General features: G+C 35.1%; 3 protein-coding genes across 6 annotated transcripts; 2 read left to right on the top strand and 1 right to left on the bottom strand.

The window, feature by feature from the left end:
- Positions 1–1,869: 1,869 nt before the first annotated feature.
- On the top strand, positions 1,870–12,774 carry LOC105123799 (Alkaline-phosphatase-like family protein). 4 transcript variants are annotated; one of them, XR_841950.1, is made up of 19 exons: positions 1,870–2,121; positions 2,223–2,325; positions 2,396–2,440; positions 2,528–2,695; positions 2,785–2,869; positions 2,946–3,052; positions 3,245–3,325; positions 3,619–3,671; positions 3,759–3,861; positions 4,305–4,448; positions 4,914–5,010; positions 6,613–6,841; positions 6,979–7,072; positions 7,255–7,957; positions 10,380–10,684; positions 11,557–11,649; positions 11,801–12,084; positions 12,270–12,507; positions 12,718–12,774. XR_841950.1 is itself a non-coding variant. In XM_011023536.1 (18 exons), exons 1-18 carry the CDS (start codon positions 2,006–2,008, stop codon positions 12,391–12,393), a joined length of 2,934 nt encoding a protein of 977 aa, XP_011021838.1. In that variant the 5' UTR covers positions 1,870–2,005; the 3' UTR covers positions 12,394–12,629. The 4 variants fall into 4 exon arrangements, 2 of the variants coding, with proteins under 2 accessions (XP_011021838.1, XP_011021837.1); XM_011023536.1 differs by lacking the exon at positions 12,718–12,774 and having other exon boundaries at positions 12,270–12,629; XR_841949.1 differs by lacking the exons at positions 10,380–10,684; positions 11,557–11,649; positions 11,801–12,084; positions 12,270–12,507; positions 12,718–12,774 and adding exons at positions 9,135–9,227; positions 9,379–9,662; positions 9,848–10,085; positions 10,296–10,352 and having other exon boundaries at positions 1,871–2,121; positions 7,255–8,262.
- Positions 12,775–13,244: 470 nt separating this feature from the next.
- Positions 13,245–16,269, top strand: LOC105123801 (transcription factor bHLH131-like protein). Its single transcript, XM_011023537.1, has 3 exons — positions 13,245–13,572; positions 13,651–13,902; positions 14,028–16,269. Exons 1-3 carry the CDS (start codon positions 13,558–13,560, stop codon positions 14,445–14,447), a joined length of 687 nt encoding a protein of 228 aa, XP_011021839.1. The 5' UTR covers positions 13,245–13,557; the 3' UTR covers positions 14,448–16,269.
- A 26-nt stretch (positions 16,270–16,295) lies between these two features.
- On the bottom strand, positions 16,296–17,942 carry LOC105123802 (ribosomal protein S5 domain protein). Its single transcript, XM_011023538.1, has 4 exons — positions 17,447–17,942; positions 17,227–17,332; positions 17,098–17,151; positions 16,296–16,821 (listed from the first exon to the last, which is right to left on the bottom strand). Exons 1-4 carry the CDS (start codon positions 17,884–17,886, stop codon positions 16,663–16,665), a joined length of 759 nt encoding a protein of 252 aa, XP_011021840.1. The 5' UTR covers positions 17,887–17,942; the 3' UTR covers positions 16,296–16,662.
- Positions 17,943–18,424: the final 482 nt, after the last annotated feature.

Raw genomic sequence — 18,424 nt, 5'->3', positions numbered from 1 at the left:
ATTCCCCATAGTTTTCATGGTAGTTTCAAGTAGTTTCTCGCCCGCATTTCCTTACAGGTTGTATCTGAATGTTGGAATGTAAAAAATTAATATTATCCTTGTCCTTAAATTTGATATAATAATTCAAACTTCAAAATCTCTAATTTAATTTTTTTTAAATAACATGAGTGTGACAAATAAAAAAAAATCAAAGAAAAAAGGTAGGTTTTAACATGACGACCGTGTAACTTGAATTATAATTTTTATTAAATAAAATTAATAAAAAAATCAATTTATAATTAATTAAATATTAAATAAAATTAAGTAAAACTCAACATAAAATTTACAAAAAAAAAAAAAAGAACCAAAAAACAAATGGCCACTAAAACAAGCATGGGCCTGTACAAAATAGTCTAGACGCCTAGGAGCAGGCTTGTATTCAGCTCTCTATTTTTTTTTTTTTTTTAAATCATCTGTCACATTAACAAAAATATTAGCAGCACCAAGACTCAAGCCCCTGGCCTTCTCTACGCCAGTGTCACGCAATAACCAATTGAGTCCCGAAACAATTGTATAATCAAATAATTTAAATAATATCCTAACATTTTTCAATACTAATATGAACAATTACGCGTGTAATTAAAAAGGGGCAAAGTTTTCAATAAAGCAAAATCACTAAAACAAATAAAAGGACGTGAATCTTTTGCTTTATCACTAAAAGAATAAATGAGTTGATGGAAAAAAACCTTCATTTCACATTTGCCTCATTGAAAATCTTTCCCTTTTCAATGATTTTTCTGTATTATTTTCAATTCATTTATTCTTTTAGTTTCCAGTAATTTTGGATAATATTGAGAAATTTTATAAATCTTAGAAAATAAATTAAAATTTACACATATTTTTCATTACTACTGTAAATGGAAACAAACAAAAATGAAGGTGAAGGGAATTTTTGAGTTAATTGATTTCAAAACATATTCTATCATGTAATTTTTAAATTTTTTCACTCACATATTCTTATTTTTTTCTCATATGCCATTTTGTCATATTCTGAAAAAAATATTTAGAAAAATAATTTTAAAAAGTCTAAAAAATGAAATTAAAAAATTAAAAATAAATAAAAAACTAGAAAGCACAAGAAACCTTGAAAAATAAAATAAAAAACTAAAGGACTAAAAAATTAATACAATCATAAAACCTTATAAATACAAATAGATCTCTAACAATGAAATAATTTTTATGAATATGGTTTTTCCAGATTTATTTAAAAAGCCACTCTTTCACTAGAAAATGCATAATGAATAATTTTAATACATCTTTTTAAAGTAACCAAGTTAAGGCATACCAAAACTATTAAACAATTTTTATGAATATGGTTTTTCCATATTTTTATTTAAAAAGCCACTCTTTCACTAGAAAATGCATAATGAATAATTTTAATACATCTTTTTAAAGTAACCAAGTTAAGGCATACCAAAACTATTAAACCCATCTCTGTTTATTATCGAATTTAAAATAATATTATTTAAAAAAAAAATACAAAGTTAATCCATTTATTTTTGGATGTACTCATAACTCATATGCAATTTAATGTAAGTTAATGGATCATAATTAACCTGCATGATTAGCCGAGATTAATATTAATTAGACATGCTGTATAGAGAGTTCTTTTGATATTATATATTATAATAGTAGTTATTTTTAAAAATTATATAGAGAGTTCTTTTGATATGATATATTATAATAGTAGTTATTTTTACAAATATTATTTATTTTTAAAATTTTATTTTTAATATCAATAAATCATCTAAACTTATATAAAAGTCTTTTGAAACAAATAAAAAATTATTTATTTTTATAATTTTTTCAGAAGTATTCTTAAAGCACAAGCTTGAAAAGCAGAAACACCCCTGAGAATTTGGTAGGATGTTCAAAGAGGCAGAGCAGCCATATAACAAAATCAGTTGAACTTGTTGCTTCCCTTTGTTGCTGAATCCAACTAACCAACCAAATTATTCTAATAAAAATGAAATTATCAATCATAATTACAGTAATAATATCCGCAGTTATCCTTCAAATTATCGGTCTCTCACTCTTCGTCTTCGGCTTCTTCCCCGTCAAACCAGCTCTCTCCGGCGTCAGGTCCCTCTCTCTCTTTCCCCCACTCTCCCCTCCTTCTCTCTCTCCTTTTCCGATCTCTTCCTCAATCAACCTATACTGATAATTTTAAGTAACAATGCCAGTGGTCCTGAGAGCTTTTATTACGACGATGACGGCGGCAGCGATTCCGTTGCAAATCACACGCGGGCGTCTATGCCTCCTCATCTCCTCAAATCTCTCTATCAGGTTTTTTTAATAAATAAATAAAAATCTAGTTTCAAATTTCAAATAATTCTGATTATATATATCTTTTTAGGAGCTCTCCGGAATCCATCCTTCTTTTGAACGTCTGATTTTGATGGTAAGTAAATGATGATAAAGCATGTGACGTGATGTGATAAAGCTTGTGACGTGATGTGATAAAGCTTGTGATGTGATGAGAGTTTAGGTTATTGATGGTCTTCCAGCGGAATTTGTTCTCGGAAAGGATGGGCAGCCTCCACGGGAGGATTTCAGGGAAGCCATGCCTTATACTCAGGCATTGCTTTCTAATGGAATGGCAAGTGGATACCATGCGAAGGCTGCACCTCCTACTGTTACCATGCCTCGTTTGAAGGTTGATCTATTATGGTTATTAATTTTGTGTTTGATGCTTATTGCTTTATTATTATTATTGTGTTATCATCTCACCATTGATATTTGCAGGCCATGGTTTCCGGTGCGATAGGGGGCTTCTTGGATGTGGCTTTCAATTTTAACACACAAGCTATGTTAGATGATAATCTTCTTGGTTAGTTGCGAGAGAGAATCATTCTTTAATTCACTACTGCTTCTCGTGGACACTAGTTCTAAATTTTGGTTTGCAGGTCAATTTTTTAGGATTGGTTGGAAAATGGTGATGCTTGGTGATGAAACCTGGCTCAAGCTGTTTCCGGGATTATTCACAAGACATGATGGAGTTAGCAGTTTTTATGTAGGTCAACTTTGTGTTTTCCCTGACCAGTATAGTTTGATATTTCTTTGCCTTTTTCGTCCCTTCTGTATCCCCCGACTGTCACACACACAAACACTCAGAGCCGGTGCGTTGGGGATATTCAGCTGTGAAAGGTTTCTAGTCCAACTTTCTTCTTCTTCTTCTTCTATTCAAGTTCCCTTCTCTATACAGGTTAAAGACACAGTACAGGTAGATCAAAATGTTTCTCGACATTTGGAGAACGAGCTTAACAGAGATGACTGGAATCTTCTGGTGAGTTGTTTTATTTCTTGTCAATAATTTAATTCTCCTTGCTTCAAGTTTGGGTGTGGCTGGTTGTAATTGCTTCCCCTTTTCCTTTGTTTCCAGAAATTCTATTACATTGTTCTTTGGAATGTTTATATTAGCTGATTTATCATGAACACTCTAGAATTTATGGACTTTTTTGGGGTTTGGATTACATCTGCTTTGGTTTTTAAAGTTGAGGATTTTAGAGATGCATTCAATATTGCATACAAAGTTTTTTTTTATTATGTTATGATTTCTATGTTTGTTGTTCTTTTTAGATTCTTCATTATCTGGGCTTGGATCATGTTGGGCATATTGGTGGACGTAACAGGTTTTTCCTTTTTCAGATGCACCAGTAATTCTGTAGATATATTTTTCCTCTTATTTCTGGATCTTTACTTATCCTTTTCAACCTTAGTATTTTGATGGCTCCAAAACTTAAGGAGATGGATGAAGTGGTGAAGATGATTCATTTGAGCACTATCCAGACTCGAGATAATGATCAAGGAAAGACACTTCTGGTTTGTGCTACCTCATTTCTACTTTTTAGCAATCAACTGTTTATAGACAACCATTTAGAATATTGGATCCCTTCTACCAAGGGAACATGAGCTGAGTTTCATAGATCACAGGGTTCATTTTTTTATTGGATTGTGTATGATATTGCATTGGAAAATGCGGCCGATGTATGTGATCTAACCTTACTGATACTCTTGACTCATCAAAAGAGAGTAATTACTAGCATTAGTACTTTGGATACGCCTGCAATATCCCAATAACTATTATTAATAAACTTTCAAGTATCTAAATCTGTGCCAAATTTTGATCAACTTTCTGCAACTACAGTGACAAGGGAACACATTCTTAGATCCATAATACTATGTCCTTCAGATGTTTACCATTGTTTTCAAGATGTTTGTCTCTATGATACGTAGTTGTCATTTGTTCTGTGTGCCATATGTAGGTTGTAGTAAGCGATCATGGCATGACTGAGAATGGTAATCATGGGGGCTCTTCGTATGAAGAAACCGACTCGTTAGCTCTTTTTGTTGGCCTCAAAAATGATCTCTCTGATTATGCAGCATCCTCTTGTAACTCTATTTACCAGGTAATTAAAGTATACAACTTCTATCCCTTTGCACTCTGCCAAAAACTTTTTGTAGTTCATTGGTGTAAATTGCATCTGCATCTGGCATGATATTAATGACAATCGACTGATGCCATTGCCTTTAAGACTTTAAAATTTTCAAATTTATTTTCCTATTTGAGCTTTGGATAGCTATAAGTTTTGTTAAAGGGAGTCCTTTTCTCCTCCATGCTCACCCATCAAAATACTTTTAATTCTTTGTGAGTTTGTCTCTCGACACAAAATACTTTTGTGTCGACAGACTATCAAAAGAACTAGTTGGCTTCTTACAACAGCGGCATATTCCTGCTTTCCAAGTTGTTTACCCCTTTCCCATTTGATACTGCAACAATTTTCTATTTTAATTGCTCTTCAAATATAACCTAACTATCTGGAATTTTTGCTTCAAAAATCCCTTGACTATTAATGATTTTATATACGGTCCAGGTTGACATTGCTCCAACGTTAGCTCTTCTATTTGGTGTGCCGATTCCTAAGAACAATGTTGGTGTCCTGATTTCAGAAGCATTTGATTTATTGACAGGTCAGTTCTCACTATCTTTGTCTGTGCATTTGTGCATGCATGCTCCGGTACCTGATTGTATGGGATGAAAATATTATAAAATTAAAGAGATCAAACAAATATATATAAAAAAAGTACAGATAATCAAGTTTATGAATTTTAAATGCTGGCCTTTTTACAAATGACAAATTAGTAGATAGCACTAAAACCGTTTTCTATGGAAATTAGAAGGGATGAAGCATTTCTCTGCAAAAATGGTTTGGAGCCTATGAAATAGCAAGGATGATCATCTCTCTGTAACAGGAAGACAATTTTATACAACTGGGACGTAGTAGTGTCTATCCTTGTTAGAGCTAAAAATCTACATGTAAAAATCTACATGTTGGTCTTTAGGGGGTATCTGCATGCCTGCCCATGGGGCATGCTGGTGCTCATGGGGTCCTACCGTGGTAGCTTTGTGTGTGGTGCCTTGGCACCTGGCCTTGATGGTGTCTAGCTACTGGAGCCAGTGAACTTTTCCTGCCATCACTGAAAATACTTTACTTTATGTGCATGTTAACCCTATGCTTACATATAATTTCATAAAAAATGGCATTTTAAAAGGCATTTGTGTCACAAACCTGATGTTCATTTATAACCTGATGAATTTCCATGTAATTTGTAGTTTATTATGTGCATATCAATCTCCTGATTATTCCCATACAACTAAAGAAACGACCATGGAGAGTAGTGGGTGATTCTTTAGTGTTGACAATATACTTACTTTTTATGAAGGGATCCATAATACATCTATAAGCAATCAATAGCTGCATGAAAGAAAAGTTAGAATAGAAAGTATGCTTTCTTGTCCCAAAGTTTGAACCGACATATATTATCTAGTCCTGGTTGAAACTTATTATGCAAATTCATTGAAAAACATATGCTGATTGCTAAGTACATCCTAGGGTACAGTCGGTGCTTATTCATATAAAAAATTGCTATAGAATTTTCTGCATTATTCTATCTTGGATCCTTTGGAATTGGATGTAGAACATGTGGATGAGATGCATTTAATATTTTGGCCATTTTTAGACTTTCAGCCATCTGCTCGTAGTTTAGGATGCACTTTATCACTTGTTATTAAACTCTCTCCCTCTCTATTATGCTATGATTCATCATGGCTGGGGAGATTGTTGGCTTCTCACTTGTTTCATATGCTTGGTCTAGTTTATTATATGCTTCATGTGATTTTTTTGTTAAATATTGCTGTAGAACATAGTAATATTGGCATTTCTGAATTTTTTTCATGCTAACTACACCCTGACCAATGAACTGGCCATATGTTATTTACTGGATATGGGAATAATTTATAACTCCCTGTCTTTATGTATTTGTACATTTGTAATTCCAATCATGCACCAAGGTGCTTGGCTCATGGTAGCTTAATCTAGACCATTGAAAACTTAATTGTTTCTATAAAAAGATAACATTTAGATGGACCTGATTTAAAATTTGTGGATAGATTGAAATGATATTTTTTCATTTTTTTATGCCATAGCATACGGAAATTATTTTAACACCTTTGATGTTTTTAAATTATTTGATGTTTTATCTTATAATTTTCCTTGTGACTGATTAATTCAGATGATAAACAACTGAGAGTGTTGGAACTGAATTCCTGGCAGCTGCTCCGATTAATCCAAGCACAATTACCTGGTTTATCATGCCGAAACTTGCCAAGCCATGATGGCTTTACAGATGGTCTTGCATCTACAATTGTAGAATGCTCTGGTAGTATGGAGAAGATGTTGTGTTGCCTATATATGAACGCCATAAATCTTCACAGTTCCTGGAAGTCAAAGTCACTCTCCAGGTGCGTTTTGTGTGTGGAACAGTCTGATACTATACCATGAAACAAAATTCTATGGGAACCATTCCTGATACCTCTGTTGCTTTCAGTATAATTTATAGTAATACCTGTGTTCCCTTTTTTGTAATTTCTGTAAATAGGTCTACAAGTAGGGATGATTACAGCTGCACTGTTGCAGCATATCATCAGTTTCTGAAAACTGCAAGTGAGTGGTTATCACGCAGAGTGACTGATGTATGTATACTCATTGATAACAGCAACCAATTTGGAAAAATATCTACTCAATGTAGAAATAAACTGTGATTTGCAATTTTTTGTTAAGGGTGTAACAATATGAATTGTTTCTTTTTCTTTTTTGGTATTCCCTTTTCTTTTTCCTTTTTTATTTTATTTATTTGTTTATTTATTTTTGGCAGAAACCTGTTGGCTTACTTGCTTTTGGGGTTGTGGCAATGGCCATATCATCTCTAACATTATTAGGCCTCATGATTTGCATGAGTACAGAGGATCAACCTGGAGAGAACCAATGCCGTTGTAATTCAATTACTGGTTGGCACAAGTGGTCTGTAAATGAAATCTTTCTATTGGGTGTCATGTTAATTCTTGTTATGAGTATGGCTTCGAGTTCTATGGTAGAGGAAGAGCAATATATATGGCATTTTGTTTTATCAACATCATATGTTCTATTTCTTCGAAAAGCAGTTCAGCCTCTTGCACCAGGAAGTGCAAAGAGCTTTTTCAAATTGATGAAGGGACAGACAGAAAGACTTGATTTTCGCATATCTTCCATCATTTTGCTTCTTATTTCTGGAAGAATTTTGAGAAGCTGGCACCAAGGTGGTGTAAACTGGACGTATCTTCCAGATATTTCAAAGTGGCTTGAACAGGCTGGGGTTAACCATGTGAGATCAATTCAGCTAGCATCGGGTTTGCTAGTGATCAGTTTAAGCATATTTGCTTTGTTTTTGTTTGGATTTAGGAGAAAAATCACTCAATTAGTTGGATTTTGCTTTCTCATAAGTGGATTCTTGGTTTTATGGTACCTGTATCACAACAATGCATTTGTGTCTGCCAGTTGTGATGCTGCAATACAGGCACAGATAATATATGCAATTCTTGGTATTGCCACAGTTGGCACTTTTGTAGCATTACCATGGTTCATACCTCTTTGGTTCCCTGGTACATGTTCAAAGCCTAATGTGAAATCAACTTTGGTTACTTTTGACGGTCAATGCATATTTTCATTGGTGGAATTCAGAGACTCTTCATATCTGATTGGGTTAGCATATATAATATGTTGGTGCCTTCTGCAGCTGTTGCTTCAACAGCCAGTCAATTCAATGCCCATCCTTTTGCTTCTCGTGCAGATCCTCTCTAGCATGCTCTACTTTTCTTGTAGTGGGCTACAGCATATTGAAGTGGAGGTTAGTTCCTATATCATTTCTTCTTATAAATACCAACTGGACAGTCCAGCATGCAATAATCAGTTGACTATCATTAAAATATATCACATAGTATAGCCAAACATCTTGAGAACCAGGTAAGTGATGCCTTTAATCAACCTGAAGCTCAGATGTGAATTTCAGCATTATTGACTCTTAACACAGAAAATAATTGAGAAATTCTTAACTTGCAATTACGTGATTCACAAGTTAAATCAGCAAGTGAAAATACCATGCAGTTTAGACCTTCACCTTGACTGCTCTGTTAGTTAATCAAGGTCTTTCCTAGGTTTACCTTCTGTTCTTTTTCTCTGAATCTATGACCAAGGATCACTCCGTTCCATTCTTTTTACCATTATAGTTAGGCTCCATGGGCTATGCCTATTCTTGAGAACATGTCAAATACACTATTTTCTGTTATCAATCAATGTGTATTCATTTCTGGGAAATTTAGATTTAAAGAGATAAGGCTTGTTCTGAGCTTTTCTGCAAGTCATAAATTCCAGTTTCTTTATATTTGTTTTAGTTTTTTTATTGTCTTACTCTATGTATTAATTTCTGATTTTTTTTTCATGGAAACAAATATCACAGAAATGAGAAACAGGTTGGCAGCTATAAATTAGTGAAATGCAAATATATAAAGTTATGAGCACCTGTCTTTGATATCTTAATCTGGAAAGGTGAATGAAGATTCCTGTTTTCAACTGAAGTCAAAAGAATTTTTTCCTTAGTGTGTTCCATTGAACACTTGTTATAAATGTATGTGCTTTTGATAATGGAGTTAGTAATTTCATTTCCTTCAAGACTAACCGCATTTTCTAGTGCTAATGCTGGGCACCCATTTTTTCTCGTAGGTTGCTTTGTTGTACTATATGGGAATGGCAGGCCATTTTGCTCTCGGGAACAGCAATACTCTTGCCACAATAGATGTTGCTGGAGCTTTTATTGTACCTTCTCTTACCTTTCTAGTGTAGTTGATATATAGTTTCTATTTTACCGACATATAGTTTGTTACATAGACGTTGCTCTCTGTACTATATTTTAGATTCAGGGAGCCACGTTCAGTGTAATCTCAAACATTGTTTTATTCATTGTCAGGGCCTGTCAAGCCACTCAATGTTCCTTTCTGGCATTTTGATGTTCATCATTACCTACGCGTCCCCAATGTTATTTCTTCTTAGCATGCTGATGTACATCTCCGTGAAGTGCACCAGCTATCTTGCAAATCACCAAAATGTAGATTCGGGGCATCTTGCAAAGATGATTCTTGGATTTCCTTGTCTGGTTCCCGTGGGCTTGAATTCAATTCTACTGACTTCCTACACCATTGTCTTGCTGTTAATGAGGAACCATTTGTTTGTTTGGAGTGTCTTCTCTCCGAAGTAAGTCTTTCTCTGAATAGCTTTGCAAAACATGAAAACTTAGCTAGATTTCCCCAGCTTTAGTGACGTGCTTAACAAATTATAACCCTTGGAAGGTGAAAGATCTGTAGTTTAATAGAGTGGTAGAACACAATCTACAATGCTTCACGTTGTTTATCATAGACTAATGGTGTGTTTCATTACAGGTACTTGTATGTTTGTGCTACAACTGTTTGCATCTACGTTGGGGTCTTTGTAGTGGCTGCCACTGAGATTTATACGTGTTGGGTGCTGGCACTGCGGAGAAAGAAGCAGATTTCAATCCGATAGGAGCTTTGCATGCCAAGATGGCCGGCGTGGTGACCTCTTTCAGACCAAATAGCACTCTGGCCATTTATGCATCTGTTTTCAATATTAACCGATCAATTTTCTTTTGTCCACGAAGTGATTGGTTTCATTACAAATAAGGCCCCACCCTTCTTCCAGCCCAATTTTGGCTTTGGCATTGCTTTTCTGAACCAGAGTTTTTGTTTTCCTTCGATTCTTGAATCAAGTCAATTCCAATATCCCAGAGAGAGCCGACTCATTTGCTGATCTTACTTTTGATGCTTTGTAACAGATGTGTCGTTACAAATGAATATATGTAAATTGTAGCAGTCTATTATTATTTTTTCAATCTAGGATGAGCAGCTAGGATCTTTGCGCAACAAGGAAAAAAAATAATATATGCAATTCTTGGTATTGCCACAGTTGGCACTTTTGTAGCATTACCATGGTTCATACCTCTTTGGTTCCCTGGTACATGTTCAAAGCCTAATGTGAAATCAACTTTGGTTACTTTTGACGGTCAATGCATATTTTCATTGGTGGAATTCAGAGACTCTTCATATCTGATTGGGTTAGCATATATAATATGTTGGTGCCTTCTGCAGCTGTTGCTTCAACAGCCAGTCAATTCAATGCCCATCCTTTTGCTTCTCGTGCAGATCCTCTCTAGCATGCTCTACTTTTCTTGTAGTGGGCTACAGCATATTGAAGTGGAGGTTAGTTCCTATATCATTTCTTCTTATAAATACCAACTGGACAGTCCAGCATGCAATAATCAGTTGACTATCATTAAAATATATCACATAGTATAGCCAAACATCTTGAGAACCAGGTAAGTGATGCCTTTAATCAACCTGAAGCTCAGATGTGAATTTCAGCATTATTGACTCTTAACACAGAAAATAATTGAGAAATTCTTAACTTGCAATTACGTGATTCACAAGTTAAATCAGCAAGTGAAAATACCATGCAGTTTAGACCTTCACCTTGACTGCTCTGTTAGTTAATCAAGGTCTTTCCTAGGTTTACCTTCTGTTCTTTTTCTCTGAATCTATGACCAAGGATCACTCCGTTCCATTCTTTTTACCATTATAGTTAGGCTCCATGGGCTATGCCTATTCTTGAGAACATGTCAAATACACTATTTTCTGTTATCAATCAATGTGTATTCATTTCTGGGAAATTTAGATTTAAAGAGATAAGGCTTGTTCTGAGCTTTTCTGCAAGTCATAAATTCCAGTTTCTTTATATTTGTTTTAGTTTTTTTATTGTCTTACTCTATGTATTAATTTCTGATTTTTTTTTCATGGAAACAAATATCACAGAAATGAGAAACAGGTTGGCAGCTATAAATTAGTGAAATGCAAATATATAAAGTTATGAGCACCTGTCTTTGATATCTTAATCTGGAAAGGTGAATGAAGATTCCTGTTTTCAACTGAAGTCAAAAGAATTTTTTCCTTAGTGTGTTCCATTGAACACTTGTTATAAATGTATGTGCTTTTGATAATGGAGTTAGTAATTTCATTTCCTTCAAGACTAACCGCATTTTCTAGTGCTAATGCTGGGCACCCATTTTTTCTCGTAGGTTGCTTTGTTGTACTATATGGGAATGGCAGGCCATTTTGCTCTCGGGAACAGCAATACTCTTGCCACAATAGATGTTGCTGGAGCTTTTATTGTACCTTCTCTTACCTTTCTAGTGTAGTTGATATATAGTTTCTATTTTACCGACATATAGTTTGTTACATAGACGTTGCTCTCTGTACTATATTTTAGATTCAGGGAGCCACGTTCAGTGTAATCTCAAACATTGTTTTATTCATTGTCAGGGCCTGTCAAGCCACTCAATGTTCCTTTCTGGCATTTTGATGTTCATCATTACCTACGCGTCCCCAATGTTATTTCTTCTTAGCATGCTGATGTACATCTCCGTGAAGTGCACCAGCTATCTTGCAAATCACCAAAATGTAGATTCGGGGCATCTTGCAAAGATGATTCTTGGATTTCCTTGTCTGGTTCCCGTGGGCTTGAATTCAATTCTACTGACTTCCTACACCATTGTCTTGCTGTTAATGAGGAACCATTTGTTTGTTTGGAGTGTCTTCTCTCCGAAGTAAGTCTTTCTCTGAATAGCTTTGCAAAACATGAAAACTTAGCTAGATTTCCCCAGCTTTAGTGACGTGCTTAACAAATTATAACCCTTGGAAGGTGAAAGATCTGTAGTTTAATAGAGTGGTAGAACACAATCTACAATGCTTCACGTTGTTTATCATAGACTAATGGTGTGTTTCATTACAGGTACTTGTATGTTTGTGCTACAACTGTTTGCATCTACGTTGGGGTCTTTGTAGTGGCTGCCACTGAGATTTATACGTGTTGGGTGCTGGCACTGCGGAGAAAGAAGCAGATTTCAATCCGATAGGAGCTTTGCATGCCAAGATGGCCGGCGTGGTGACCTCTTTCAGACCAAATAGCACTCTGGCCATTTATGCATCTGTTTTCAATATTAACCGATCAATTTTCTTTTGTCCACGAAGTGATTGGTTTCATTACAAATAAGGCCCCACCCTTCTTCCAGCCCAATTTTGGCTTTGGCATTGCTTTTCTGAACCAGAGTTTTTGTTTTCCTTCGATTCTTGAATCAAGTCAATTCCAATATCCCAGAGAGAGCCGACTCATTTGCTGATCTTACTTTTGATGCTTTGTAACAGATGTGTCGTTACAAATGAATATATGTAAATTGTAGCAGTCTATTATTATTTTTTCAATCTAGGATGAGCAGCTAGGATCTTTGCGCAACAAGGAAAAAAAAACAAAAGGGCTATTAACAATGTAGCATCAATTCGCGCAACAAGGAAAAAAAATTATAAGGGCTATTAACAATGTAGCATCAATTCTCTTCCTCTCAGGCATCAAAAGGGCTATTATTGATTTTTCTCAGATTCTTGCCCCAGGTAGTTATTCGCAAAATAATTAGTTAATCCTTTAGGCTTACAAATCTTAATGCTAAATCCTTATATTTTCATATTTGTCTTAACTTAGTCCGGTTTTCATAATAATTCAATTATTCTTTTATTTTCCCCTAAAATGTCCTTCATTTCTAATTAAACCTTACGAGCTCACCCTCTGCAGAGACAATATTTTTTTAAAATGCATTTAAGAACTGTAATTTAGAAATTTCTAAAAGAATTTACATTCAACTTCAGTCAATAAACTAGCTTGTGATTTTTCGAAACCACAGGGTCGAGCTCATAAAATCATAAAAAACTGCAGGGATTAGATTATAACGAGGGCATCAGATTACAAGATCTTGGAATTAAATCAGACAATAAATTGAGGGAGGGTTTTTCGATTGTGTTGATTATTAGGTTTGATACCTCCTTTCATTGCAACGGTCATGCATATCCTATCTTACAGATATGCTTTAAAAAGCAATTAAGCAATAATTATTTCATACGTATTTGCTTGCCTATATAAACCGAGCAGGGTTACCATCTTTTCTTTTTCACACTGGAATAGATATCATCCGTCTCGACTTCTCTTGCCTAGGAATAACTTCAACATCAGGCCAACCTGTGTTAGCTTCATGGCCTTGCGACAGGTACCTCTCTTTTGTTTTGTGCTATGTATAATTGATTTCCTTGATCTTCTTAAGATAGTTTACTTCTTTGCATAGCAGATACATGATGTGCAACCTCTTTCAAGTCACAGTAATTCAGCAGGAACATGCTCAAATCAAGATGATTTTCGGCAAGCATTACTAAACTCTATCAATGAAACAACATATAACAATTCAATGACCAAACAATTAATATCAGAGGAATCTAAACTAGTTGCTGCCAAGAAACACAGCATGGCTGAGAGTAACCGCCGGAGTCGAATCAATACCCAGTTCGCTACCCTTCGTACCATTCTCCCCAACTTGATAAAAGTATGCAACACACAGTATGCACTTCAATTCAAATATTCACACGTGTGCCAGCAAGCACACACACAGAAAAGTCCTCCATTTATATGCTAATGCATCCATATTCCATCTGTGCTTGCTATAAACAGGTGAACAAAGCATCAGTGCTTGAAGAAACAATCCGGTGCGTGAAAGAGCTGACAAATACAGTGTCAGAATTGAAAGAAATATATGGTGGTGGTAGATTGGAATGTGTATTTCCTGGTGGGGCTGACAAGTTAAGAATCGGTTCCTGTAAGGGGAAAGGTCAGGAAGTTGTGAAAGTAGTATTCAGCTGTGATGATAAAAGGAAGCTATTGTCTGATGTTGCAAGGGCAGTGAGATCAGTGAAAGGAAAGGTAGTGAGGGCAGAGATGGTGACAATGGGTGGAAGGACCAAGTGTGTTTTGTGGGTACAAGGAATAAATGGGAATGAGGAGTTAGAGATGCTAAGGAGGGTTCTAAATGCTCTCACCGAGAAGCCGAATATGGCGAGGACATGTAACAGGCCAAAGCTTACTCTGTTGTGATAATTTGTGGTGTAAAATTTCATGGAGGCTGTTATTTATTGTAAATTTTATTTTATCAATAGTAGATAGACAGCAGGATGCATGCATGCTACTCTTAGATTGTAAACTTAGAATGGAGAACTAGTTAGTGTATATGTAATGTTTCACAAGATTTTACTTTTATTTATTAAACCCAACAACAAGAATCTGAGGAAAAAGGCCTGATGCTTGATTCTGAAGAGATCTTCTATCCCTCCTATCAGCTGTCTACCAAATTATAATTTTTCAAGCACAAGAAATTTCATCTAACCTTTTATGCCTCTTAATTAGATTAGACTACAAGCATGTATGTCTAAATGGCTTTAAATAAAAACTCAAAGAGGATACAATATGGTTAATAATGAGATGGATTTTCTCAATTCCAACCAACTCAAACATTATAGGATAGCTTTCAAAAATACATTTTTCCCTGTACATTGCTTGTGTCTAAGCTTATCGCTTCAATGGACATATATAGTCGATGAGGACTTGAATTAATCAGTTCTTCTCCATTATATGCTGCTTTCCTCCAACACAGTTCTCAAACAAATATCTCCATACTGAAAAAAAAAGGTTGCTTTCTTTGTTCGAATAAGGCTTCTTTTAAACATTTTTATTTTAACTGTGGAGTCATTTTTTCACTTTTGTAATTGCAAGTTGTCTTTAATTGTACCATTACCATTTTCCATGAATCAATGCGAACCTGGCAGCTTGACAGGTTTTTTGGATACACTAGCAGCTTCACCACCACCAATCCACCATGACTGCTGGAACTAGCTAGTCCCACCTCCACCAAAGGCCACATTGCCTTCGCTGCCAACACTGCTGAATACCATCTTTATTGCCATCATTGTCGTCAACTGCTTTCCACATACTGCAAACTTAACCAACTATGTGTTACTGCCTCCTTTCAAAAGCACCTGAATCCCATCTTTGCCAAATTTCCCTTCCTGCCTACAGTGTCCACAGTCACAAAGGTGACATTACCACTTCCATCAACTCCACTCCTCATACCTAAGCTTCCAACTATTCCAACAACAATGTCTTCAAACTCTCCCGACCTTCTGTCAAATTACTTCAGATGCTACATTTTCCACCACTGTGCCTCATAGCTTATAACTATTAGATGGTTCAGGCACCTAACTGACATGCCATGGTTATACGTTGGAGGGTTTTACTTCTATTTTCACATCAAGAGGTTTGTGTATACTGTCCTCAATTTTTCACTTTAAGCATATTCAGTTTCATTATTTACTGGTGACAGATACAAGAAGCTATCGTTATTCTTGTCATACCATACTTCTGCAATAAGTATTTGGATGAATATGGTTTCTTATGAGTTACTATACACATGATATTATAATGATTAAACCTATGGTATTAAATCCATGTGAGTTTTTTTTTTTAATTGAAAAATCACATTTTATGGTTCAACATTCTAACACCTTAAAAGATGCTCATATGCAAATGACAAAAGACCAGATTAAGGATCTTGTTTATAACTGATTATTCCTAAGAAATTTATGATAGGGATCAGGCAGGATAGAGAAAGTGTGAGGATTCACTCAGCATATCTAATGGTATTGTTAGTGTGCGTGATACTGATATTGCATCAGTTGGCCTCTGTATGATGGGGCAAGAGACTATAGCCAGCATTAGTAAGACATAAAATCAATTGCATGCAAAATATTATGTTCCCAGTAATCCAAAATGAGAATAAGAAATCAAAATAAAGCCTGATTTCCACGCAGACTTCAATTTCTATCTAAGACAACTCCGTTTTAGTTCAGATTTATTGAACAGTGAGGTTTCCACACAGACTTCAATTTCTATCCAAGACAACGTTTTAGTTCAGATTTATTGAACAGTGAAAGAAAATTAGGGTAATTGTATGCTTGTCAGATGGCATATGAGATAATGAAGGGTATACGATTATATTTAACTTCAAAAATGTGTAAATATCCCTCAGTATCAGGTCAACCAACAACCAACTTCTTAGCATAACTCAATCTTTATTTTTTATAGACACCAAGAATCCATTATAAGAATTATACGAACCCTACAAGAGTTGCAGGGGTGAAGATTTATACTCTACATAGTGAAAGAGTACACTTACCAGTGCTGAAACTGTTTTCCACGCGATGGAGTTTGTATGGGACATTGTCATACGCATGTATGAATATCATCAAAGTCTGTGTCACTGTTTATAAAACACAAGTTGTCGGCTACAATTTGCTTTGAGAGCATTCTCCAATTTCTCAACCTGGTCAAAATCAACTTTGAAAGAGATCATGGCAAAACCATCTTTACCAGTCTCATAATCCTGCTTGATGTCCTCAACTTGAAAATGCTGTAGCTGTAACAACCGAGTACAAGATCAATTTACAAGCGACCATTCCCATTTCGATCAGTAGAATAACATGTAGGCATGCCAAGAAAAACTGGCACTAAGGGAAAAATACAGTGAATCCTAATTTATGACAAATGTTCACTGATGAAATAAACCACTATAGCTCACATACTAAATTTCATCATTTCTTTTATTTCTTTTGATGTCTAGCGATGGTGATACATCAGATTAAAGAAATCTACATGTGTGTGTGTAGTAATTAATAATACATAACCTGCCTACCTGATGTTGCACGAGTCCTAAGAGATCAAAGGGAACCTCCACGGCCATAGGGACCTAAAGAAAGGGATTAAGAAATGGTGACTGGTGTTGAAAATTAAAGTGGGAAATCAGAGAGATGCAAAAAGAAACCTTAGATTTAACGAGACAAGTAGGGGCATTTCTTAAGCATTCAGATGTAACCCCACCATAAGCCCTAACCAGCCCACCAGTTCCTAGTTTGATACCTCCAAAATAGCTGAATTTATGAATATAATATTCATTAAAATCATCATACTATATTAGGATAGGAAAAGGATTGTAATAACTCAAGGGAAATAAAAAGAAAAAGAAAGGGATGATGTTATGGTACCGGATGACAACGACCATGACTCTGTCGATATGAGAAGAAAGAATAGCAGATTGAATAGGTTTGCCAGCAGTCCCGGATGGTTCACCATCATCATTACAACGGCTGTGCTGTCCTACCTTAAAAGCCCAGCAATTATGAGTGGCACGTGGATCTCTCACCTCGGAGAGGAAGGAGAAGGCGGATTCTTCATCAGAGATGGGAGCAGCTATGGCTATGAATTTGCTCTTTTTTATTTCCTTTTCCAAACTCACTCTCTCCGCAATGCTCCTGTACTCACCATGATTAATGCTGCTACTAGCCGTGATGGTGGCGGCGGCAGCGTTGGTTACCATCTTCTTGAAACTGGTGGAGACAGCTACAGAGGCAGAAAGACCATTCTTATTCTTCAGAATCAGGTGATGATAGTAGCAGCAAGAGACCCTTGTTATACCTGCTGCCATTGTAGTATTAGGCTAAGTCCTATTTTATTACAAGTATTTAAGATGATAATCGCATCTCGTAACTATGTCATGTCCATCAGGCGCCACGTCTCCTCACTGAGCTTTTTTTATGGCCACTACAGCACAAAGCCCAGCATTTATAATGGGCTTTTCACGTATCTCCATATGCATATTTATTTTAAGATTATTTTTATCTCTTCGTTTTTATATTTTTAATAAAAAAAATATGTTTCTATCTTCTGTATATCTATCCCTTTTATTTTAGAATAATAACTAAAAATATTTTAATTAATAACTGATGGAAAATATTTTCTAAGAAACAATTTCCATGACTAAATATCTCTTAGGATACTAATCAAAATATTTAAAAAAAAAAGTTACGATATCTAATATTTTAATATATTTTTTCCTCAATTTCTCAACTTAATTTTTAATTAGTGTTAATAATTTTTAATTTATTTTATTAAACAGAATTAATATTTTAATTAACATTTAAAATTCCTCATGTTAATAAAAAAATTCATTAAAAATATCATGA

The sequence above is a fragment of the Populus euphratica genome, unplaced genomic scaffold (genome assembly GCF_000495115.2).
Source record: "Populus euphratica unplaced genomic scaffold, PopEup_1.0 scaffold9.1, whole genome shotgun sequence".
Classification (NCBI taxonomy): domain Eukaryota; kingdom Viridiplantae; phylum Streptophyta; class Magnoliopsida; order Malpighiales; family Salicaceae; genus Populus; species Populus euphratica.
The sequence above is the reverse complement of the archived record's forward strand: the minus strand, read 5'-3'. Positions and strand labels throughout refer to the sequence as shown.

What these genes read in the sequence shown, in the direction of transcription:
- LOC105123799 (XM_011023536.1), top strand. Translation starts at nt 2,006, where the DNA reads ATGAAATTATCAATCATAATTACAGTAATAATATCCGCAGTTATCCTT. An exon ending in CTTGTAACTCTATTTACCAG is followed by an intron (nt 4,449 to 4,913) that starts GTAATTAAAGTA and finishes TATACGGTCCAG; the next exon opens with GTTGACATTGCTCCAACGTT. An exon ending in ATGTTGCTGGAGCTTTTATT is followed by an intron (nt 11,650 to 11,800) that starts GTACCTTCTCTT and finishes ATTCATTGTCAG; the next exon opens with GGCCTGTCAAGCCACTCAAT.
- LOC105123801 (XM_011023537.1), top strand. An exon ending in TTCTCCCCAACTTGATAAAA is followed by an intron (nt 13,903 to 14,027) that starts GTATGCAACACA and finishes TGCTATAAACAG; the next exon opens with GTGAACAAAGCATCAGTGCT.
- LOC105123802 (XM_011023538.1), bottom strand. Translation starts at nt 17,886, where the DNA reads ATGGCAGCAGGTATAACAAGGGTCTCTTGCTGCTACTATCATCACCTG. An exon ending in GTCATGGTCGTTGTCATCCG is followed by an intron (nt 17,333 to 17,446) that starts GTACCATAACAT and finishes TCATAAATTCAG; the next exon opens with CTATTTTGGAGGTATCAAAC. An exon ending in CTTGTCTCGTTAAATCTAAG is followed by an intron (nt 17,152 to 17,226) that starts GTTTCTTTTTGC and finishes CCCTTTCTTTAG; the next exon opens with GTCCCTATGGCCGTGGAGGT.